The sequence below is a fragment of the Falco cherrug genome, chromosome 7 (genome assembly GCF_023634085.1).
Source record: "Falco cherrug isolate bFalChe1 chromosome 7, bFalChe1.pri, whole genome shotgun sequence".
NCBI lineage: Eukaryota > Metazoa > Chordata > Aves > Falconiformes > Falconidae > Falco > Falco cherrug.
The window spans coordinates 43,761,696-43,787,735 of record NC_073703.1 but is presented as its reverse complement, the minus strand read 5'-3'; the positions used below and the strand labels follow the sequence as shown (position 1 = coordinate 43,787,735).

Sequence of the window (26,040 nt, the reverse complement as noted above, 5' to 3'; positions counted from 1 at the left end):
CCCTCAGACTCCAGACCAACTGCCCATTCAGTGGCACTTGCTAATTTCACGTCAGAGCAACACTCATTTAAATACCTGCTGGTCATCTGATACTCCTCACATTACCTAGATTATACAACTGGAATGCCTTTTCTTACAAATACATAGTTATGTTGTATATGAAAACCTAGCAACAATTTTAAACCACAACCCTTCACACAGCAGGTATTAAAAAAAACATTCAACACCTGCATCTGTGCTAAAGGTTTGCAGGCCATTTTTTGTCTAACAGTACATTAATGATGAAATAAGCCAGTGAGTGAATTTCCAGGAGAAGGGGTTAACAGCTAGTAGAGACAGGTGGGAGGGAGCAGTTTGCACTAAATCCATTAGCAGTGACAAATAAAAATAGAAATAAGGAAGACCTGACAAAAGCTAATGGATTTGCACCATTTACCCCATAACTGTTTACTTAATGTAGGGTTTTTCCTTGCTTAGTATTTAATATCAGTTTGCACAATGAATTCAGAGGGAAAAACAGGCACTTTGATAAATGGTTTGAGAGGGTGGCTGGATGTGGGGTTTCCAAGCGTCCCTGAGCTTCTAGGGAAACAAAGCTGTGCTCCATCCTGAGCCCTGCTCAGCAGCCTCAACAGATCCCTGTCACCTGCAGCAAGCATGCGCTGAAGAAAAAACTATTGTCCTGCAAGAGGCCTCAGTGTTACTGCACATCTATCAACACACAAATTACTTCTGCCACTTACATACACACTCTGCTTGCATCCCGTTTCTACACTAAGTTCAGAATACTCATTTTTTTACTACCATTTCTCCTTCCCTCTCCTCTTTCCCACAGCTGAATGAAATCCCAGAAAGCAAAGCAAAACAAAACGCCCCCGCCCTGCTGCAAACACGCTCTAAAATGAGGCAACTTCTTGACTGCATTTGAAGCCTTCACCTCGCTCACACGCCTCAAATAAACACAAACCCGCCAGGGCAGAGCCTGGTTTCAGGAGCCTGAACAGCCCAAATGTCACAAGCCCAAAACTCAGGACTGTGAAAAGCCTGGGACTTCCCCACGACTTGGCACTTTTGCAGGCTGCCTACACCAACCCTACTTCCTCCCAAACACCAGATACTGTCACAAGACTCAATGCCTCTTAAATTAGTCAGTAAGATCAATGGCTCTACAATGAAGGTGAACCAGGGTAAGACCAGTTTAGCTCCAGTAGCACACCACCCTCCTGCAGGGAGGTCAAAACCCAGCTGCTCCGGTAAGGATGCTCCCTCTTAGACACTGGGCATCCTGGTGGGACTAAAACAGCAGTGTCTGAAGGACACAGCTTTCCTCACCTGGTGGGATCTGACATCTTGTTTTTACTGTAATACAAAACATGCAAGAAATCCCACCTGATAGCCACACCAGGGACCTACACAGACCCAAACACGGAGCAGCAAGCCCCCGCCAGGCCTAGATGCAGAGAAGGACCACCACCACCTTCGATACTAACCTCTTCCCATGTCTTCTGGACAGTCAGCCACAAAAGCCTTCCCAGGAGAGGCAGAAACACCCCTCAGTTGCACCAAAGCCTTCCAGAGTGGGGAGGCTCTAATCTCAAGAGTGCAAGGGGATTGCATACCCAGGCAGAGTCAGGGAGCAGGCTGCTAAGCCACCTGCCTGCCTCCACCGACTACCACATTGCAGGTCTCTAAAAAGCACCCTCTCCCAAACCTAGCTGTAACTTCGGTCTGCTCTGGCAGCTGCCCTGCAGCCCTCCTGCGCAGAAGTACACAAAGGCTCTTCCTGCTCCAGCCAGTGAGATGGCCCAGACCACCAGCAGCAGGAGACAGCCAGGGCTATGATGCCACTACAAGCACAAACAGGAGACACTGTCGCACGTGGGTTGAGCACAGCATGTCCTTCCACCCTGGCCACACAGGCAGAAAGTGCAGTCCCCCTTGCCCCCTCCGTGCAGGTGTATGGCACCAGTCCCCACTGTGCTGGGGAGCCTGGACCCAGCCCCAGGGGATGAGCATTCTACCACAAAAATTGCGGAGGGAGAAGTAGGTGAGGAATTGTCCTTCTCAGCAGAAGGATGCAGTGGAAGAAGGGGGAAAAAGCAAGAGATGTTGCCAGGTCTCATCCAAGTCATCCTCAAGGTGGAGTAAGTTAAAAGGAACAATACGGGACCTTTTCACTATGGGAACAATTAATTCAGATGTGCTTGCATTTCCTCCTATTTTTACTTTCTGCTATAGAAACAGAGGTTTGTAAAAGAAGATGAACTTGCTTAGCCTTCAGACTTATTCACAGTAAGATTCATTAAAACTGTAAGAAGACTTCCTTCGCTACTTTTCTCCACACAGCAACTCAAAAATAGATTTGACAATTACAAGGTTTTGTTGCCTTGGGTTTTTTAGGTGTCTGTACTTACAAGCATGGCTGCACGGGCTGCAACTGGCAAAACACTAAAAGCAGCAGATACAACAAAGCTTGGCATGAGGAACTTCTGCAGCATGAGCCACTCAAGTATATTTTAGAGTGGATCATTAATACTGCATTTCAGCTTCCCTGAGCACCTTCACCAGTAAAACAGATTTGAAAGTGTGCAGATAGTTTATTAAACATGGCAAAGTGATTACATTAGAGAAAAAAAACCACACTCACTGGTGTACATGGATTTACAGAAAATGAATATTCAAATCTTGATTTTTTCCAAGGAAGCTAGCAAGTCCCTGATCAAAACCTACAGCTTGGCAAGAATAGGATTTACAGGTTTATTCATGTTGTTTCCCAGGCAGACTAGTTCTGCATTAGCAGAGCATTAATCAAAGTCTAAATACTTAAGGATTCTGACTCAATACAGATTCTTCCTCTGTTTAAAAGTCCACCTCATTTTTCCAGATGTGATTCCAAATCCCACAGTGATTTTGCTATTTCATACAAAAAGAAAAGGAAAAGCAGGTTTCCTCAAATTCACAGAAGAGAATCAAAAGGCACGTGACAGAGGCAGCAGCAGAGCGCCAGCCTGCAAGCTCACCGAAACAAACCCCACAGAAATAGAAATGTCACTCTTCAGGGTGCTCTTTCAGCTAAGCTGGTAGCAAACAGGATGTGAGCATCAGTCGCTGTGTGTGGAGAGGACGTTATTCAGAATAGCAAGTTCAGGCACAGACCGGGTCTTTCACTCGGTAAGGAAAGAGTGGGAGGAAGCAGGGGGGAAGCCTTCAACCCACACACTGCAGCCCTGCCTACTTGGGTTTTCCCCGGCTTCTTTTTAACTGAATTATCTCACAAGCAGTCATTTTCAAGTGCGAAGTTCACAGGCAGCCCCCATGAAACAGGGCTGCACGGGAAGCCTGCTCATGCTTCGAGTGTGCTGGGAGGAGGAGGAATGACAGGCTCCTTGGGAAAACGAGACCACAGACACCCTCAGTGAGATCATGGACAATCTCAGCAGTGCCAGCACCCTTGAGAATAGGGACAGGGACACTTGTAGAAAGACAAACTGTCCACAGAAAGGAAGGATTACGGCTTGGCTTAAACATGAGAACACAAAGAAAAACAGTTTGGAGCAGGTGAGCGGAAAAGAGAAGACAACACCGTCTGATGGAGTTTAGAAACCTCTGGAAATTAGAAAAGCTATATCAACTTCTACACTGGGCTAACTCACCATCTTCACCCTCCCACTCCTCAGTATTTACTAGCAAGCTATTACTCATTCTGATTATCATATACAAAAAGGCTGGTGATCAATATTGCACAAGGGTGATTAGTACTCAGTGATTAAACATCAGTGTATGAATTTGTCTGACTTAGCATGCCTAAAGTGGAAGGAAATGGAGAAACAGTTTCTGAGCAGACCACAGCAATGAAAACAGACAACTTGCTCAACATCAGAGGTTGATGTTGTGAAGAGTTCAGAAGTAACAAGAAGGAAATTAATGATATTTTCAGAAGGACAGAAAATTGTTTTCTTCCAAATTATTCATGATCAAATATGCCTTTGAACAGATCTACCATCTAAAGGAAAGAAAATCTCATTTAAGGATGCCAAAGTAAGGCTATTTTGATGGCACAGGTGTCATGCAAACAGGCCTGCTGGGACCTGAGTCACTGCTCCAGGTCTCCTGTGATCTTTTTCTCTATCGGTTTCACACAGGAAGCCTTCGTATTTGGCAGATGGTTTATAAATGAAAATCTTGCTTCAAAAAGTTGCTATTTTTTTCTTTTCCAAAATGCAAATGCACTTTCAGCACAGTGCAATAATATTTTAAAGCACTTGCCCCTGCCACATGTTGCTCTGACATGTTTAGGAACGATTCCATTTCTAGATGATACAAATAGGAAGATAACTAAGAGGAGAAAACCAACAAAAACAGCAGTCAGAAATGAACACCTGAATGTGAAAAGCAACCAAAAATAACATACAAACTCCCTTACAGAAAAAAAAAATGTGTAGCTAGAAAATGAGGTCCAAAGTGCTGAAGGCCCTACTCAAAGGCTGAGCAAAAAGGGAAGGGCACCTTATAATTGACTCCATTCATCCTACTGATGACAAAAAACTTTTGACAGCAGAGCTGTATAATGCAGAACCCTGCTGAAAAACAGTAATCAGCCCTTGAGCGTGCTGGTGGTGTGAAAATCCACCACTGCTTGCCCCACAAAAGGAAGCCAGATATACCAGGCTCCAAAGTACCAGCCCGTGGAAAAGGGCTGGCCTTCTCCAAAGGGTCCTTTTTCTATTCATAGTCACACCCAGTGACCACAAATGCTGACATCTGCACTGTACAGAAGAGGATTTCTGTAACCGCTGTGTATTCCTTGCAAAAGACTCTCAGGGGCAATACTAAACACACCACCACCAAAAGATGTTACAACTTCCAGCTTTATCTTAAGTTCCAGAATCTGGCCTTAAAATTGCCAATTCATAGCATTTTTAGCATGTTGGGATTCTAGGCGTTTCTATTAGAAAGTCATGAGATGGTGCAAAACCACGACGTGGGGCAGGGGGGCAACACAAACCAAAACGTTTCCAGCTGTCTTCACTTCTGTAAAAGAGCCTGGAAAAGTTCTTAAAGGCTCTAAAATAAGGCACACACACACCCCTCCCCCATTAATTTAAATGACAACATGATTTTTAAGCCACCTTCATAACTTCTAAGGCCCAAATCTCTGTATAGCCCCCCCCCCCCAACATCCTCATCACATCTATTCATATTATTACACACCCTCCACATGCTAACATTACTTGGTCTAACTTAAAAGCCACACAGCACAAACACAGAGAATTTATTTGGGCAGTTATCTCTCCCTTTCCAAACAAAAGCAAGTCTCTGTACACAGTGCAAGAAGGCAGAGGCTACACATGGCATGGATTGAAAAGCCATTTAAACCAGCTCTGGAACCATTTTATTGTTTAACCTGATGCCAAACAACAGGAATCGACAGATAGTCAAAACAAGAAAAAAAAACCCAAAAGCTTACCGATGAAGTAAATTCTTCCCCTTTTAATGCCTGTCTAAATTAAAGATTCAGAGTGCAAATCCAACAAGTTTGTGAACCCTGTTTTATAAATTGCAAGGGAAATAAATCAAAGTTGATGTGGCACACAAGTGGATAATTCTGCCATAATTAAGACACGGACTCTTGTCCCGTCAGCTCAAGCCTAGCCAAATGCATTTTTGGCACACTAGACACTGGAGGGTGAGTGGGACTTGAGTACTGGTGAAGGAGCAGATGGTAATTAGCAAAAGTGGTTAGATCATAAGCATGTTTACTTTGAAACTAAAATAATGCAAGTATTTTAGCTGGGGGGAAGGAGGGGGATGGGGAAATTTTCCTATTTTTTTCCTAGTCAGCAGAAAAACAGGATGAGAAAAAGCAAGATCTTTCCTACAATTTCAATGCTACAAATTAAAATCAAAGCTTTCTAAATGAATATTTTGTATTTATTCTCAAACAAGATTGACAGAAAAGCTTGCCTCTTAATGGAAAGGGTCGTAATTACATTTCTGCTTTTCCAAATTCAAAATTATTCAGCTCTAAAAGCCAATAGCAAATGACACATCAAAGCGGACTTGCTAAGCCAAGAACAAGGAACTTCATTCTGCTGAACAAAAGCAGAGTTGCCCAAAAGGCAGTTAAGTCATACTTACAGGTGTTTTAGCAAAACACAAAAGAACAAAAAAATTAGTCAAAGTCAAGGTGTTTTATTAAATTTCAAGTGCTGGTTTGTTCTGGAAAAAGCAAGAGAGACTGTTCAGGTTAGTTAGACTCTTAATTTGGAGTGATTGTTTAGACTAATTGGTAACCAGCTGTGGCAACAGAACATGTCTGTCTCAAGGAAATCTTGCAGAGATGGACCACTGTGACAGCATCATGTTTCCCTAGTACAGAGATGCAAGTAGATAGAAAGCTCTGTTTGACGACCCAAATCCATACTATCCTTTCCTCCCATTTCACCTTAAAAGTGTTTGGATGATCTGAAAAACAATATGATTATGTAAGACTTTTTATATATATAAAATATATTTGTATATACACACATATCTACAGATAGATAGAAAAATAAATGAATTTAAGCAGAAAGGGAGGTACAGCCTTAACAATAAAATCCCATTTGTCTCAACAGCTGGAAGCTAGCACTGTACTGAGTCTTCTGTGCAATTTGTCTCTATGACAGCTTCTTTCCTCATTCTCTGCCATGCAGCCAGAAGTCTAGAAAGTATCAGAACTTGATATAAAATTGTAAAAAACAAATCTGCCCTCTCTTACAACAGCAAGGTTTGCATACTTAACCCTGAGCACTGAGGGGGGAAAACATTCACCTGCAGAGCAGGAGAGCAAAACAGAGAAAACCCAAGTAAATTAGTGCAACAAGGCAATTATGGAACAATAAATGCGTTACATTAACTGCCAAAACAGGAAAAAACATACTGCACAAGTTCAGCTGACTGCTTCAAAACAAACCATGCAACACTGAAAACGCCACCATTTGTCTGAGTCTGTCATCTTGGCCACATCCTGACTCTCCAGCTTCCCATCTTCTAACTGAAGACTGGAAACCTTTACTTCCCATGCACACCATGCATTGCTTCCTACCTTAGCTATGTGGACAAACCAGTGTCTTACTTACACTATTCATCTACAGCTCCTTAGTCCTAAAGTACTTCAGGAAGGGTGGAATTATGTAAGAATCATATCATTACTTCCAGTTAAATTTACAAATAATCTCTGAAGGGGATTCCTGCAGAACTAAATGCCTTTTGACCCAGGAGCTCTGTACCATTTTCTCTCAAAGTCTAAGTGTAATTGTAGCTCCATTGAGCTGGCAGCATGCAGTTCTTAAAGCCACCAAACATTCCTCTCCAAAATCCTTTGAAGTGCTCCCAGGAGCAGTGAGGATCTCTGGAAGTGCAGTGCTTCTGTGTCATCCTAAGGCTAGAAGAGGCTGCACACAGACAGCAACTGCAAGACAGTGGTACTGAGGAGAATCTTGCAAATACAGCTTTTTCTACATGGCTAGGACTTTATTCCTAAAGATAAACTATGCATGAACTATTTAGTTCTCCCCAGCAATTTGAAGAAAACAGATCTAACTGCAAAACCACTATATTTATTACGGTCTGTACCACTTAACAGCGATGTTTACCCCCTTCCCCCAAATCTAAAATCAGAACACCTCATGAACGATTTCCCTATTTTTACCAGAACACACATAACCTAAGGAGAGGTGTGTTCCCACTCTCCACCCTACGGGGTGAGGAAAGGAGATAAAAGTATGTAAATGAAAGAGATAAGCTATCCCAGTACCTAACCTTGACCTTGTATTAACCCAGGCAGCCCCTGCAACTTGCACTGTAGGCATCCTTTTTTCCAACTGTAAACTCAAGAAAAACATTTACAATAGTTGCTTCATCTCAGTGAGTACCCTCCTACAGCAGGCAGCCATGGGATCTCATAAGTACAGCTCTGGAACAGAGCCTAATTTTCTGCTCGTAGCTTGAATGAGTGTGAATTCAGCATTCAACTAGATTCTCTTATGCAAAATCCCATCAGTAAGTTTCTGCTCCGCGTACTGACATCGACACTTTTCCATGCCATCGAAACTTCCCCAATACAGGAGCCCATTCATTCCTCTGCTTACCAACAGTCATCTTTCAGCAAGTTACACCGGCATTTCAAAATCCTGATAGTACTCTGCTAGAGAAAATTGCTACCGTTCACTGCTGCAATGAAATACAGCAATTCAGCATGCCATAGATAGTGTTTTGGTATCTTAAGTCACCGGCTAAAGGCAGCAATTTGGTTTCTTCTCTACTGTAGCAAGGAAAACCCCTCACATTTAAGATCTTCAGAACGAGTCCTCCCACAAATTCCTACGTTAGTTCCCAACACAAATTTCCATAACACCCAGAATGGAATTTGGAAAACATAACTAACGAATTGAAATGTACTGTCTCCAAAATTACTACTATGGATAACTGAGTAAGGTCCAGACGCATCATTTATGGCCACAGCTGGTACTTTCCACAGCCCTCAGTCCCAATTCTGCTGCTGTTTACTCAGGAGTAAACCAAAAGCAGCTCCTCTGAAGTCAAGAGTCCAAACTGGTGGGAGAACAGAAGAAAACAAGTAACATTCCAGTTACAGAAGGGCCAATAGTGACCTACCAAAACATCAGGAGGAAAAAAAAATAATTATGCCAAAGTAGCAAGGTCACTCCCCTTGTTCTTCCCTACTGTTGCTTATCTTACAGGACCTTTAGCACTGATGAGTCTGACACCACTTAAAGCTACAAGAAATTTAGGACTTTTTAGAAGCCAGTTGAGTTACCAGCAAGTAGGTAAATCTTGTCAGCATCCAGACTGTTATAAGTGTGCTTAATCTCCAGAAAAGATAACCACAGTTTTATTGCCACTGCAATAATCCGCACTAAATGACCAGACACAGCAGCAATGATGAGCATGGTGTGGGTGCAGTGTCTCAACTACTGGGTATTTCAGCAGCTCCAGCTGCTTCACCAGTTAAGATCTGAAGGCAGGCTAAGAGGAATCACAGACTCGACGGCACAGCAGAGCTGAAGCATTCTGCACTGGCTTGTGTAATTAAAGGTGAGAATTGCTGTGAACTTCAGTCCCAGACACTAATTACGCTCAAAGGGAAAACACTTCAGGAAGCTCTTGCTAAAAGTAGCACAGCTGAGGAGAGTGCTCCTTGCCCTCATCTATGAGGCTGGCTAGTCCCAGGCCAGCCAGACTCTACTGAATGGCAAGTGTCCCAGCAGCCATCCACAGGGCCACTGTCCAACAGCAATATCTCTGCTCCTTCAAAAGAGCTGCCCTTGCCTCCATTAAAGAAACACACATTATTAGTTCTGTGTCTGAATTCTTCCAAACCGGAGAAAACACACATAGGAATTAAGCCATAAAAACTAAGATACAAGACTGTTAAGAGCATTCAAGCAGATGTACAGAATCCGTTTTGCCTTTAAAGACATCAGAGTGCAAGCTGAAGACAGGGACTCATAAGTGCACCTGAACCAACTGCCTGCATTTCTCTGCTGCTTGTCAATTAAGCACTTCCAGACAATTAATTTTGGCACCTCCTCTCTTCCTCAGACCACCAGTAATAATTTTCTGGCTCTGGAGCTGAGCGGGTACCCTGCTTTTGGCCAGCTCTAAAAGACACCAGAGCAGGTGGAGGATGGTTGGGAGAGGGACTGAAATTAACCAGGAATTAGATCAAATGACAGACATTAGGAAGCAAAATTAAACATTTTTGCCTTAAGACCAAATCTTACATACTGACTCATAACAAACCAGTTGCTACTACTGAAGACACCAAAACCTCATTGTTTCTAAACTACTTAATAAGACTTAAACCAAGAGTACCAGAAAACCAACAAGATTCATACCCATCCCATTAAAGTAAACTTTCTTCAGTATCTTCCTTTACCTAGAAGACAGGAGACTTGACTTATACTGGTTCAAACAACCAGATTATTAATCAAAAGATAACAGCAAATACTTAGAGACAAATCTTTACTAGCTTAAAAAATACATAAGCATGCAACACAGTCTTTCTCCCTAGATGCACAGTGAGCAAAACTTAAGCAGACGTAGCCACATGGCAATTTTTTTAAGCAATTCTGTGTTCGCAAGGCTAACTGCATCATAACGTATTGCTTTGTTATAGCTACACAGGGTGCTTGCACCACCACCTCATCTAGCAATGATCTTCTGTTCAGTCTTGAAATGACAGAAGTCAGTTACTTCTATACACTAAGCCACCACGGACCAACATAGAAATACCAACAAACAAAATTAAAAAAGGTCACACTGAGTCCCTTTTTCATAAGGATTCCAGCTTGTGTTACCCCAGGCCATTCATTTGTTTTGACTAGATTTATGATGAAGGTAACAGCAATTAGCTGAAAATAACACAGAAGGCACAGGTATGAGCAGCCTGGAGACTGCTTCTCAGACCCCACCAGGCCAGCCAGCCGAATGACTTTACCAGAAACACAGAACTGCTGTAGGAATGAGCCAAAGTTTCAGTGAGGGGAATGCAGCACCTGCCTGAAACCAGAGCAAGTAAAGGAAGCCTCTCCAGCAACTCAAAGGCTACTTCAGGCTGCTGGAAGAGTATTTTCAACTCCTCAATTATTTTCAACTGCTCCATTACAATCAGGTCTTTTAATGCTTTTTCATGAGGTCTTCACCTAGGAAAAGAAGCCACACAGCACAATTTGCTGTGCTCTTTCAGCCAACGTAAAACACTTCCCTTTCCTTTCAGGAAAGGAAGGAGGAAGTCTAAGGGACATGTATTTTGTATTTAAAAGTAATTCTTTGATGTTTTGCTGAAGAACTGAAGTACAAGAGAGAAAAGCACACACTCAGCCAGACCAGCAAGCCCAGTTTATTGCTGACGTTCAGCTACAATTAGCGGTAGTGCAGCCACCATCGCGGGCCTGGTGCTCAGGGGCACGTCCTGCCTACCGCCACAGGAGTTTCACAGCGATCCCTCATGAGCCAGAGTTTGTTGATGGACATGTGAAGCGCTCCTGTGCATATACGTACGCCAGCCCTGTCATCAGCAAGACCTCCTGTGCTCAAACCAGAGCACAGCCCCAGGATCTGTGCTTCCTTTGCTGGCAGTGACAACAGTAGTTCATTAACTCTGACAATTAGGATAAAACCTAGGTGGTGATGAGGATGTAAAGACAGCAGCATCAAAAAGCCTGACAATTGATTTTATGGACAACCTTCCCTCTTCCATAATAGCTTTTCAGAGGATCCACAGCACAGTTCCACTCACGGCCACCTCTGCCAATATTAAGACTTTTAGGCAACAGAAAGAAACAAACCTTGAGAAAATGAGAAAACATACACACCCATGTGCAGTTTTCTTAGGACCATTTCACTCGTGTTGTATGGGCCCAATCCAGCACCAAACGTGTATCTGACTGAACATACAATCAGCCCCAGTGATTTAAGCACAGTCTGTGCTCTCAAAGTCAAGAGCATTCCCTGCCTCAACCCTTCCTCATCTTCTCCTGCTGACGCTGGGTCAGCTCTGAGATGCCTGAAAGCCATGGGCATGGTTTCATGCAAGATTAAATGGAGTTGAGCCCGCAGCCTGTGCCGACACTAGTGGTTCTCTGACCACAGTAACCATGAGTTAAGCAGGGAGATGAAAATGAATCCAACTAAATTAGCCCACTGAAAAATAACCCAAATTAAAATTAACACAAATAGTTCTCAGCCCACTCACTGCACGGTGACACACATGCCAGTATGAGCTAAAGAGGGGCTGGCAGTACAGCTCCAGATCAGTTCAATCCCCCAGGAAAGGAACAGGCAGCCAGGTTGGGCAGGGACTATGCCCAGTGATGGCAGCTCAGATTTTGATCATTTTAAATCAGCTGTAAAACACCACGAAGAGCCACTAACACAGGCCACTGGAACAACAAATAGCACAGTCCTGCTCCTAGGGGAAAACTGAAAGAAACATCTCCAGCAGAAGAAAGCCTGCCATTGTATTTAATTTTTTTTTCTCATTTCACCCTAGCCTTTAACTTGTGGTAGGGACCACATCCATTACCACACCAAGCCATCATGTACCACCTCTCCCTGCAGCTGCCAGCCTCTATCAGGCCTTTCTCCTGTCAGGAATGACTTGCCTCCTTACAATCCCAACCAGAGATATTCCCCAGCCTCCCCATGATCTACTCCCTGTGTGTCAGTACAACTGTTTGTTGGACTACACTGTGACCTGAATCAGGGAATTAAGCTGAAGAGCAACTCAAGAATTTAAAAAAAAAAAAAAAAAAAAGAGAGAGAGAAAAATCCAGCCAGATCAGATCTCCAAACAGATCCATGGTTTGTCACAGAAACACAAAAAATTCTCACACCAAGATGGTGCTGGAGCAAACATCCAGGAGCAACAGTTCTGAGTTCTGATCACAGCTGAAAAACAGACTCATCAACCCTACCAGAGCCCAAGCCCAATGAAAGAGCAGCTCACTCCTGACTTTCCTGTCTGGGTTATTCAATGCTGCTTAATGCAGTACCATCTTTGCTGTGGGTTAGCACAGACACCAACAGTTATCCATTTTATTTAACCAACCCCCTCTGATAAGTCACCACAGCTACCCAGCAGGCCACCTGCCCACGGGCTACCTTAACCAAGAGCAAGATAATGTAAATACCTTCAACATATAAGGTTATTGTCAGATATTGCCAGCTCTTCCTCATTACTTGAAAAAGAACTGATTAATGCTTTGGACAGCTCAAAACCTGTTAATACAGGCAGACTCCACTGCAAAGAGTAAGCTCTAATGTAAAGTCACCAGCTACAAGCCAGGGGAATGGAAGCGTGTTATTTCCATGCTCAGCTTTACAAAATCTATTATTTTAATATTCTGTATAATTTCTTGGGTTTTCACTTCAAAAGTAAAACTAAAACGGTTCAAGAAAACCTTTCCACAAATTGTCTGGTACCTGGAAACCACATTTTACAGTATGGTTCTAAAGACTTTTATGATTGCTCTGGAATGAGATGACCCTCATTCCTCTACATACCGATTTGATGAGAAGATTTCTGATACTACAGAGCTCTAGTATGACAGACTGGAGTACAAGAAAATGGATTTCAAGCTAAACTACATGAATTCCAGCTTAAAAACACATCTCCTTTTAATAATTTGGCAAATTAAGTTGGACTAGCTTATTTAAGACATTAGTGCACTAATGGAGTCAACATCATCTGAAGTCTTTAACATGAATCTGAGGAGTTTTGGGATTTTTTATTATTATTATTATTATTTTACACTTTAGCTCCACCAGATGTTATGAACACAGTGAAATTCTGATGCTTGTGTTATTTGGGTCAGTCTAGGTGATAACATCAAAACCAGAGTGGGTAATTTCTATCCCCAGGCTGCCACTGACCTTTCCCGGGAGGTCTTCTTGAATAGCACCATTAAAAGAGGGAGGACAGGGCCCCTGGTCCCTTGTTTTTGTGTATAGATGCAGACTGGATTTGGAGATTCTAAGCAAGAACAAGCAGGCTCCTTTTCCTCTCACTCCAACTAGTACTTATCTTTCTGCAGGGTTTTACCTGTCAAATGCCCAGACATTATCACATCAGAGGAAAGACGTTGGCAGGAGGGAGTCCTGAAAACTCTCCTGTGCCCAAAGGGTCCCCCCATGGCTCTTATCAGGTGCCCTGGCAGAGCGTTACCAGAGGCAGTGTGTTGGACTAGGACAAGTTGGACGTCAGCTCTCACAGAACCCAAGGACCACTCAGGAGTCCTCAGATCTCGGAGCCTGCTCCAGACAGAGGAGGAGCCTGGCTGGCTCTCCATGACCCAGTTATGGACCATGTACTTCTAAGAATAACTTCCACATCAAGGGAGGAGAATTTTCTTCTCCCATCACCATAAACATATCCTTTACCCTCATTACATTTTTATTAAGACGTCTCTTAGCACAAGTGCCAAACAAATGTTTGAGACACATGAGTTTCTTCAGCATGCACACAGCCAGGAGCATGTGTGTGTCTCCCCATCTCAGACAACGCAGAGCAGACACAAAGAGGAATCCTCTTGATATGATGGATGCCCAAAGAAGCACAGACCGGGGAAAAGACAGCAGAGCAGCAGAAAGGAGCATGGGACAAGAGCCCCAGCTTCTATAACCGTGGGCTGCCCACTGAGAGAAAAAAAATTGCAGAGAAGTCCATGATGTCAAACATCCTTTCCCCTCATCCACTCATTTGATAATAATGATCGAGAAAGTTTGCATTCCTAAAAGGCACAGACATATCATGTATCTTACCAACCTCTGTTCAAAGCAGGAATCCCTACACAACTGAAACAAATCTTCAAGGGGGAAAAAAATTGGGGCTTGTCACAAAAATTTTCAACAGACCCTTAGCGAGAGCAGCACTAGTGGGCGCAGCTATAATTACAGCAAACCTACATAATGGGTCTGAACTAGCTTAGCCCTTTCCCTGCAAGCAGAGAAGCTGCCACATCAGTAACTCCGTTGCTAGGGCAACTGCTTACTTTCCATATCAACTGCAAACTCGTTGCTATGGAGACACATATACAAGAAAAATTCCTCTCTATAGCCAAGGACCAGATGGTAGGGAAGTCAGGGAAGTCATGGGCTAACTGGCTGTACTAAATGGGACACACACTAGAGGACATTTAGATCTGTACATTCACAATAGGATTAATGTGGATGACTGAATTCACAGGTCTGGCAGTATAAACAAAGGCAGGGAACTCCTCATCTACTCCTCATCACGTGACACTTCATACTCTAACCAACTATTATTAAACTGCTGAGCTCAATGCAAAGAGGTTTGTACAATCAAGGGCTCAGCGTTTTCCCTCTTCAGCCTGGCTCTCTGTCTCAATCCAGGGTCTCAGCCTGGCTCTCTGTCTCAATCCCGGGTCTCAGCCCCATCGCAAAGTTACATGAACAGTCACTGTCAGATTGCCAGGTAAGCCTGATGGCACTGCAGCTGAAGTGGAATAGCAGCAGTGCATAAACAAATCTGAGGAGAAAAATGTATTTTCCTGGCGTTCCACAACAGACCTAAAAGCACCAGGACAGGGCAAGTCAGAAACTAAAGACACACAGCCCTTTAAGTCTTTTTTTTTTTTTTTTTTTTCCTTCTTTTCCCCCTTCTGTTACAAGGATCTCACATCAGGAAATGCAAGCGTTCATATGCAGGCAGAAAAAGCTACATACTATTAAATACATATTTAACCCCAGAATATAAATTAGTGGAACCCAAGATTGAGAAAATTACTATGCAGAGGGAATTCTGAAAAGAATCAAGTGTTCAGCAGAACTTTTTTTAGAAAAACGGTAACTGAAAGGCTACAAAAACACTGGAAAGCACAACTATGAGAGAAAAAGCTTCTAGCTTTTCACGTGTCAATGCACATCAACGGCAAATGCCTGCAATTCCCAGCACTGATCAACTCCTTCCCCCCCATACTGTACATGTTTCAGAACCTATCTTGTTAGCATTTTATAACATGCCATTTGCTAAATGCTACTATTTTTTTTTTCCACTTAAGAACAGCAAGACAGGCAGACCCCAAACCTGCAATTTGCAGAATCTGGCTGCAAGGGGGAAGAAGTGGCATGAAATGATTCCTTACAGAGCAAAGTCCTCCAGACAGAAAACCCTTCAGATGGCCACATTCCTTATGAACAGCAGAGATGCTAGCTGCTAGGTACTCGAGTCAACCCCAAGTGTGTGTGTGCACACACATGAAGGTATTTTCAAAGCCAGCAGTTGACATTTACAGCTTTCCAAGTCTACAATTAGCTGTCAAGCACCTGATTCAGCAACTCTGACCAAGCGCCAATTCTGCACTCGGGACTCTGTCTGCCACGTCCTTTGGCCAGGACACGAGAAAAACCCAGCAGGGGATTTAAATGGCCTGCCTTGGTGCATTTTATGTTTGATATTCTCATCTCATTCACCTTAATGCTGGCTACCTGCAGTTACTAGAATTTCTTCCATCTCCTGGAGAGGCTTTCTCATAACCTGAGATTTTCCAGGAATGAATAAAACCCCACCTCGTTATTCATACAGGCAAGGCCTCCCACAACACCTTGCTGTCTAGCTATGTAACCATGGCTCTAATCACGAATTCAAGACGTAGGTGACTAGTCATGCATTGTGCTCCGCCACTTCCCTGTGGAGAAGCAGCACGTCGTGGTATTGTTCATACGAGCTCAGCAGACTGCCGGATATTTGACAGATAGACATGAAGACAAGGTCCTCACAGGAAGGAAACTGTAATCTAAATAGTCAACATGTAAACAGAGGAAGAGGGATAGAACTAAACACAAATGGCAATGCTGAACACATGCCTTGCTGGTTACAGTATTTTGGGTTTCTTTAAGTGTTTTGTGTGAAGGTTTCTTATGGTCTGGGAGAGTATCATGAAGTCTGATGTGCCATTTGTTGCTATAGTCTCACTTCCAAACAAGAATTGAAGACTCTGGTTTACACAAAACAAGATCCAGCTCAGGAACGGGTTTTTTAATCTCACACACAATCTTCCACAGTAATTAACGTATAAAAATACCAACATACCGTTTGATCAGCTATATGTGGACAGTGGATTCTAGGGAATAACATTTGGGGGGAAAAAGCAAGAAAAGAGAAAAGAAAAAGAAAAAAAAAAGATAAAAGGCATCAGTCATTTGAAAAAGGAAAGCTCCAGACTAAAGAAAGTTAAGCAATCTAAAATGAAAAGTTGCTAGTTTAGGGTCATGTATGACTACCTCTAGAGTTACTTGAGCTCCTACTCCACGGTATTTAAAGTTAAATCACACACAAAATAGGGAGAACAGCACCACCAACAGAAGTCTAGTTTCAGGGTAACCAGTTACAAGACAACCACAGGATTTACTTCACTGAAATACAGAAGTGTGTGCATCTATTGTTTCTGCCAGGAGAAAATGTCTGCTTCCTGATCTCTGGCCAATTTTAGAGACTGGCACTCGGTGATGTGATTTTACCCACTATTTATTTCACTAACCTGTGAGAAGGCCTGTGAAATTAAACTGCAAGTTGATATTTTTATCAGTAGACTCGTACTTAGCCAAAGATTCATCCAGCCCACCGCTTCTTGAGACTGTCTCCTTTGGAAACTGATACCCACTCCCAGGCAGATTGACATAGTAGAAGGCTATGCAAAGGAGTGCCTCCACCACTCAGCTCGCTTCCCCATTCCCTTGCACACAGCCCCTTCCTGCAGAAGCTGTTGAGAATTCAGCAATGAAACCAGGCGACAACGACAGAGATCCAAAAGCAAGAACGTGCTCCCCAGGCTTCTGCCACCACACCAGTCACAGAAGCTATATGAGCCAAGGGAGAGAACGACTGAAATTTCATTGAATGGCGATGCCAGACCTATCTCCTCTCTTTGAAGAGATTCTCTAGCAATGAAGCTTCATCACCAGAAGTCAGAACTACTTCTGTTTGTTTAAGAGAAAAAAAGGTTTTTTTCAGATTACAACACAGACCAGAGAAAAAGCATTGGACTGTTACATAAGGCATACCCTTTCACTATACATTTGTATAAGCCAAGAACAGCAAGCAGCCTATTTATAACATGATTACATTCATCTAGTATAGCTGGAAACCATTACCACAGCATGATAACTAAAAACAATATTTAACCACTATGTATGAAGACACCAGCTGGGGGGAAAAGAAAAAACACACACACACCCCGAGTACTTTCTTACAGATGTCTAGACAATGAATTTAATAAAATCAGAATGAACCATGCTGAAGAAATGTTGGCTCTCTGAATTTAATGAGCTACATTAGCAGAGACAGCATTGCATATTCTGCATTTCACTGTTCACAGACATGTTTTGGGCTTAGCAAGTGAGTATTTTCAGAGCCAGATAGGTTTCCATAGTTCCAAACTTACCTGACTTCTGTCTTTGTCCACTTTCTTAAAACACTTATTCAAGGATAGATTATGTCTCACAGAATTTTTCCATCCAGTGGGCGCGTTTGCAAAATACGGAAAGTGTTCCAAGATCCAGTTGTATATATCCTTTACAGGCAGTCTTTTGGTTGGCGAGTCCTCAATGGCCATAAATATGAGGCAGCTAAAGGAATAAGGAGGTTTGCAGTTGGGGTTCTGCTTGGCATCGTAGGGCATGTCAGAGTGGGCAGGAGATGGCGGCGTGTCATCACCAATGTCCTGAACAGGGCTCACGCTCCTTAACACCGAGTCCCCAAAGCTTTTCAGCAAGTTCTTGCTCTCGTGTAACCAGTTCAAATTAGTTAATTCTTCATCTTCCATGGCCCCTTTATCTAATCTGATGGCAGGCAAAGAGAAATCTAGGTCCTCGTCATCATGAAGCGCCTTTGATAGATCGCTGTCTTGGTAACGTTGGCTCAATCCGCTGGGAACGCTAATTCCTGAGCCCTCTGGCTTCTTACTGGGAGGCATGACTGGACCCATTTAGACAGCAGCTCCTAGGAGAATGAATCCAAAGGAATGGGAGAAAGAAACAGAGAGAAAAGTTAACTCATAGAAAGATGCTGCATAACATTTTGTCAGCTTTTCCCTAACTGGTCACTTGGCCTTTTGCCATCTGTATTAAAAATGACAGACTCACATAAACACTTATCCACAACTGTTGAGTAAAATAATCTAAAGTCAGGACAAGGGAAGAAATTTCAGTCAATGGAATATGATAATCCCAACACACCTCAGTTCTGCATGTACATGAAGCCACGCACAGGAAATCCTAAAGATATATCCCTTCAGCGATGAATACATGTATATAATCATTGAATACTCCGACTGTATCACTTTAGTAAGCATGTAAAAAAAAAAAAACAACAACCCACATTTAAAAAATAAAATATAAAATAGAGGGGCTTAAGGCCAGTTGCTTCAGATTAAGTTCAGCTGTTTCACTTTTAAGGACAATACAACAGCACCGTGATTAAAATTACTCTGGCTAAAGGCTGAGTCAGGCAAGCACCCAATCTGACTACAGTCCCAGTTGCAACAGAACTCAGAAATGATAGCAGAACTTCAAAACCAGCAAGGGTGAGAGAAGGGAGGAGGGAAAGCAACGCATGGTAGTTTTGGGACCTGGGCCAAGACACAGAGAAACAAGCACCAGAGAAATGAAGCACTTTGTACCTAAACAGAGATTTTAACATAAACTGAACTGTATTTCACACATGGTAGAAAAGAGTCAGAAAGAGTGCTGTGATGCTTGGCAGTGGCCCGGGCGAACTGGGACAAGCTGTCAAGGGTACCAAGGGTACCACACCAGCAAGCAAGCCCCCAGGATTACACCTGCAAGTGGTAATATTCATGAGGACCTGAGCCCTTCAGAAGCTGGGTGAACTTGGGTGCCTGCCCAACTCAAAAGAAGCAAAGAGAAGCCCAATTCTACTTCAGAAGCAGGAGGCATGCTCCCTTAGCTTCTCCATACAGTAAACCTGCCAGAATTTAGGTCTGGAGATGTGAACAGCAGTGAAATAAAAACTGGAAGGAGTTAATAACAGGTTTAAAAATGACAAAACTTTTGGCACAAACGCTGGACCAGAATAAAATGATTCCCCGTATCTAAAACAAACTCAACAGCTCCCTTAAGTCATGCAGTCACACAGTCAATACTGTCAAAGAACAGCAAAAAAACTACAGGCAACAACAGAATGACCCAGCTATTTACAGGAAGAAAAAAAAAAAAAAAGAGCAAGACAGCCATTCTGGTAAAGAGAAACGATGGACTTCATTTTAGTTGTTACAAAAGGGCAAAAAAGAAAAAGGAAAGTTCCTCGGGTCTTTCCACAAACACTTAACACCAAAGCAGCCATTACTAAAAAATAACACACAGAACTTTTATGCAGAAGCCCATTAACGCACATCATCACCCAACAAGCTCAGCAAACACGTGTGGCTTTGCACAAGTATCTGGAAGAGGAAAAAATACCGAGGCAGATATAAACACTGGGAGGCCAAACTTACGTAGGTCTCACTTCCTAGCTTTCAAAACAGTGTCCAGCACAGCCAGAAGGTAAACATGAGTACTGCCAGGATCCAGGGGCACCGGCATCGCCTACCTATGCCGCAAGCTCAACTTTGACTTCAAATGGAAGTTACGTCCCATGAGCTTCTAAACAGGAAAATTATATGATGGCTGACAGTAAAGTAATTTAATTGCACTGTCGCTATGACAACATGCTGCTCTCTTTCTGTTTAATTTGCTTATTTGCCAGTACCCTCCCAAAGGGCAGTATCATACCACCCCTTTTTCCTTTTTCCTTCCCCCCCCCCCCCCCTTATTTCTTTTTTTCCCCTCCCCTGGCAGGGGCCCTCGCGGCTGCCGGTGGTGACTGCGCGGCCGCGGCCTCAGGGAGCCCCCTCGGGCCGGCGGCCGGTGCCTGCAAGAAGAGCCGGCGGCGCCCGCCCGCAGCGCGGTCCCAGCAGGGCCGCCGCGGGCGGGAGGGGCACCCGGGGCCGTGGGCCTGGGCGGCGGGGCCCGGCGCGACTGCGGGCGGTGGGCGTGCGCGGGGGCTGTGAGGGAGGCCCGTGGCGGCTGCCGCGGCGCCCCGCCGCCAGACAAAGGAGTGCCGGTCACATGAGAGCCCGCAGTTGGGAGAACATTTTTAATCCGCTGCCAACTGCGAGCGCCCCGCCACATATGTACGCTGCAGCCCGCCCGCCTCACCCGCGGCCCGGCGGGGGCGAGCGAGCCCGGTGGGGGCGGCTCGGTGCGCCCCCCCCCGCAGCGTTCCCACCGTACTTGTCGCACGGAGGGGGGGGAGGCGGGAAGGGGAGGTAGAGGCAGACGCCCATTGGCCGCCGCCGCAGCCAATCAATGGCGTTGCTAGGAGACCGGGACTGCTCCGGCTGGGCGGGCGAGGGCGGCCGGCGGCGCGCATACCTCCAATGCCGGCCAGATGTCACCGGCCCTCGCCGGCCCCGCCGCGCCGGGAAAGCAACTTCTGCCCGCGCCCGCCCCGCCGCTCGCGGCCCGCCGCGCGCCCAGCGGCGCCCCATGAAGCCTCTTTCTCATCCGTACGTGCGTGTGCGTGCCTATTCCAAAGTCCTTACCCGAGCAGCTCCCGGAAGCCCCGGCGGGACCACCTCGGCCCGCAGGCGGCCCCGCGGCTCGGCCCCGCGGCGCGGCCGGCCGGGCTCGGCGGGGACGCGGCGGCGCGCACGCCGCGGCCACGCACCAACTCCTGGCCAAGTTGTGGCGCGGAGCGGCCGCGGGGCCGGGCCGGGCGGGACCGCACCGCCCCCCGGGCGGGCGCGCCAGCGCCTTGCGCAATCCCCGCGAACAACAACAACTTACCTGGCGGGGGGGAGGGGGGCGGCGGTGGTTTCACCGCGGTCCCTTCATGGCTCTGGCGCAAACTTTCATCTGATGGAGCCGGGCATCGCGCGCCCCCCGCCTCAGCCCGAGCCCCGAGGGTGCCGCGGGGGTCCCGGCGCCGGGGGCACCGCCGCCAGCATGGGGCCCGGCCGCCGCCCGCCCCCCCGCCCGCCCCGCGCTCTCGACGGGCAGCGGTCCGCGTCGGTGCGAGCCGAAGAGCGAGAAATTGTTTCCACTGCAAACAAAAAAGGCGACACATGACCAGGGAGGGAGGGGAGAGAGGGAAAACGTGGGCTGGGCCAGCCGAGACGGGAGAAGCCGCGGAAGGGAGGGCCGCCGGCGGTGGGGGAGGGCGCGGCGCGGGCGGCACGCCTCACGGCAGGCCGCGGGGACCCCGGCCCGCCGCCACCGCCGCGACCGCGGCCGCCGCCAGCCGCTCGGATGTGCCTCCTGCCGCGGGCGCGCCCGCCCCGGCCCCCCCCGCCCGGCGACACGGCGCGGAGCGGCCTCGGAGGCGGGAGGGCGCCGCGGGCCTAGCGGCGTCGGGGTCGCGCCGGGCCGACGGCGTTTGTCGGCGGCGGGCGGGCGTTCGAGGGAGGCGGGGAGCGCCCGGGGAACAGCCTCCGGTGTGGAGCGAAGTGACAGCGCTGCCGGCCCTCGCCGGCGGCAGCGGCGCTCCCACTTGTACGAGTCTCTCCCCCGACCCGTGGCGTGACGGCCGCTGGTGACAGGAGGCCCGGCCACACCGGCCCCGGCTACACTGCAATAAACTACGCGGTCGCCACGGAAGGCACCGCCGAGCCCCAGAAGTCCACTGACGGACACACCGGAGCCTGCCTGCTCCCTCCCTCCCCGCTCCAGAGGAGCAGGGAGACATCTTCCAGCGCAGAAACGCCATGCTCCGTCCTGCACGTCTCCCAGCAGACGGCTAGCTCCTGCCGAGGAGAGAAGACCTGCAAGCCCACCGAGGGCACACGACCCGAGCGGTACTAACGGAGCCCGCCAGGCGGTTTCGCACACGCCCGCACGTCCTGCTGCCATGTCCCTGCGGGGCGGGGGGCGCCTGCGGCCAGCAGCAGCCGGGGGTGATGGCGGGGGTCCCTGCTGCTGCCTCCGTGGGTCATGGAGCTGTGGCCTCTGCCGAGGGGCTGTCTCCACGTCGTGCAGTAAAGAACCGTGTTGCAGAAATCTGCAATAACTACCGAGGAAATAAACCAGTTTCTTTCTTTTGTCAAAGAAAATTTGCTTTAAGAAAGGAGGAAGAATGGTGCGTTCTCTTCTCTGCTACCATACCTTGACATAACTAGTATTAACTTGAGTAAAAAACCCCTTACCATCAGTTAAATTAATTGGAGGGGACTAACTTGATTTTTTAAAAAAAGTTGCCCAGTCTAGACAGCACTAAGTAAACGTACAGTCTCCCATATGCAACATGCTTAATCTCAAGCAGCTTCAGCAATACATAGCACACAATTACGGTATGGCTGTCCACCTGCAAAACAAGTACATGAAATTGATTTGTAGCTGATCCATAAGAACCTAGGTTTCTCCACTCCAGGTAAACAAGGGTTGCAGATTTAGCATATTTCAAAAGTAATTTTCCTTTCCATATAGAAAAGGTCTACTGCAGAAATGTATAAACAACATAAAATGAGTTAAAAATACAGGTATATTGGTAGATCCTTTCCAATGAAGCTCTGGACACTGTAATTATCCCTAAGTCAAGAAGAAAAGCGTTTTAGTGTTTTATTTAGAAAAGTTCTGACAACTGTCTCAAGACCTTGCAGGAATTCTGTGCTGGCCCACACAGTCGATATTATCCCACTTAACCAGTATCACCACTGTATCCTCCTGCATGTCTGTGTCTGTACTTGGTCATTTCCAAAAGAACTGGTTACCTTTCTTAATCTCTCTTGACACTTGTGAAATTCACATTTTTAGACAAGAGTGGCAACTACCTCATTCTCAAAGTGCAGAGCTGAAAAGCATTTCGTTGATTCTCTCAAACTAGAAATTCCTGTCATAACTCGCTAAGACCTTCTTTTGCCGATAGCTTCCCCTCCCCTACCCAGTGAACTGCTGTTTCACATTCTTGCATATTTCCAAGAAGCCAGCAGCTGGACTGGAGAATGGGAAGAATACCTATCATGAAGCTGAGTACCATCCTTACCCACTGGTAACCCTGCCCTGTGACTCCACCAGCCCTAACACTCCAACAGTCAGCAGACCATTAGTTTACACAGTTCTTATCTCATGGCCGTTTGGTTTCAAACCCAAACTAAATTACCAAGTCATAACTCCACCCACCCCCATTTACTCCAAATGCTTCAGACGTTTTTCTGAGTGAATCAACATGTCTCTTTATCGGCAAGCAAGGAGATTTATTGCATTTATCATCACTTGTAAAAGTCAAGTGTCTTAGAACAGACTACCAAGAATTCAGCTAATGAGAAGTATTTCTGAAGTGAGAAGGGGGAAGCCTCATGAGAGGCAGGGTAGTACGCAAAGAATACTACACATTGAATACATTATGTACATATCCTATTCAGGTACACAGCTCAGTTCTGTTCAAAACTAGTGGCAAAATTCTTCATCAATATTTGTGGAGTAATATCAGTTCCAGAGTTTTATACCTTTTCTGTGGTGGGCAGGTTTCCCCAGAGTGCACAGTAAGGATTACAGTGATTTGCTATGTAGACAGAAAAGCCAGCATGATCGAGTGCAGGGGCAGCAGCAGGTGATGCCAAAGCCTAGGAGAGTGGGGGGACAGACTGCGTGCCGGCTCAGCTCAGAGGACTGGCACAGGGCTCCCCACTGAGGTGCCCTGTGAGAGGCAGCAGTGCAGGGCAGCCTCTTGCTGGTTCCCCCTCATTCCTGAGCTCCGCAGCAACTGGAGCTGCTGACTTGCAGAGCAGTAAAACACACGCAGCAAGGTAAACACTGATATGTTGCCTCTTGGGAAGACTGTTCCCCAGCTTCTTCTGACCCTTTACTGGAATACTTAATATGGCTACTTTAAGAAAGGAGAATATAGCCTCACACAGCACCCCTGAAAGATCATTAACTGCTGGCTTAGAGACTATAGCGGCATCAGAACATCTAACATATGGCCATCAAGTAACAACTCACTGTAATCTTCGGCAAGCCACCAAATTTCTTTGGGTGTTGATTTCCCCATTTCTAGGACAGGAATAGTACTAACTCATTTAGCAAAAGATTTGCAACACTGACAGATGAAAACTGTTTGTACATCAAGACCAAAGTATTTGCTGTACTGAAGGCCGATTACAAGTACCAACAGTGCACTTTAGCCTTGTGGGCTAATATACAACAGTCTAATCTTTCCACTCAGATTTCAGAATAGCAACTGCAGATGTTGCAGTATCTTATTTAATGAGGACTCCCAGCCATCTCCCCATACTCCTTTATCTCTTATCCTCCTCTAGATTGGAATCCCTGATAACCTCCCAAAAGCCACCCAGCACACAGCACAGCAAGGGTCATGGGCTCTTACCAACCCTCCAGAGCTCTTCTTTCCCCCTTCATCTCTGCTGGGAACATATTTCTTTGCTAGTAGTATGACCATGCCACATAACCTTGCTAAATATTTCTGTGTTCTGCCCTCTGACCTCACCAGTCTCACCATTCAACAGACCTGCACTTCTTACCCTCACCTTTAAGACCCATTCCTAACCTGATCTCCAATTACAATGTCCTCATTGACTGGCATCCTTGTCAATGTTTATTCTCTTTACATTGGAGTCAAATTTCTTCCCTGAAGTCTGCTGCTAGTTTGCCAACTAAGCTTGCTCATTACGATTTATAATTTGACATGCAGCTGTACCCAAAAACCTCCCCAATTCTGAAAGGGTCCTGATGTGCTAAGTACCTTTCAGACTGAAGTGGACAGGGCTGCTGCCCCTTGTGATCAGTGATCAGACCCTCACATGGGGACATATCTCAGGCTCTAACACCATTTACTGTCCATTTTGTTTTGTTCCCAGTCTTCCTCCAACGCAGAATGACTGGCATCTCCCATCAGTCTTGCTATTTCTAAACTTATGTTTCCTCTGAGGCAATGGATTTAATCTTGTACAGAGCAGAAGCACATCGAACACCTTCATCAAACTAAATCATGAATACAATCTGTGTTTGCCCGTTTCCTCTTTCACAACGCCTGTTCCCAACATTCTTCTCCAGTCCCTCATAAAGAACCTGCAGTATCAACACTTTTTTTATTTTTAACCACAGCCTGGTTTTGTTACTTGCACTATGGCCACTTTTGGGGCAGAGAAACAGCTGTATCTGAATTCCCACCTGAACAGCCAGAGTCTCTGCCTCACCCAGAGGTAACACCTAACAGGCTGACTAACAGCACCTCGCTCCCATGAAAAAGAGCAGCTCCTGCCTCACAGCAGCTCTGAGTGCCATCACACCCTGCCGTCCTGCCCCACGCCTCTTACAAGCATGTGCTCCCCTTTCTTCTCCCACCCCAAGCACTAGCTGAAGATAGAAGCTGCACATGCAGTGAAGGCCCAGATTACTCCAGCTTACTGATAGGAGATCTATCTTTTGATTATTCACTTGAGACCATGGAATCAGATTTACAGAGCATTTTCTCAACCTTTCATTTAATTACTCCTCAGTTTC

At 45.8% G+C, this 26,040-nt stretch overlaps 1 protein-coding gene across 10 annotated transcripts in view; it reads right to left on the bottom strand.

Moving 5' to 3' along the window:
• FOXN3 (forkhead box N3) overlaps window positions 1-26,040 on the bottom strand; it is a 211,968-nt gene that overhangs the window by 116,777 nt on the left and 69,151 nt on the right. For 5 of the 10 annotated variants that reach the window (XM_055716613.1, XM_055716618.1, XM_055716619.1 and 2 more), the window contains exons 1-2: window positions 21,370-21,568; window positions 17,967-18,523 (exon numbers count right to left, since the gene is read on the bottom strand). In XM_055716613.1, the coding sequence (XP_055572588.1) occupies window positions 17,967-18,509 (543 nt within the window). In that variant the 5' untranslated portion in view covers window positions 18,510-18,523; window positions 21,370-21,568. Of the gene's footprint in view, window positions 1-17,966; window positions 18,524-20,036; window positions 20,291-21,125; window positions 21,273-21,369; window positions 21,569-26,040 lie in introns of those variants that run through there. The other 5 variants (XM_055716615.1, XM_055716616.1, XM_055716617.1 and 2 more) reach the window with 5 other exon arrangements.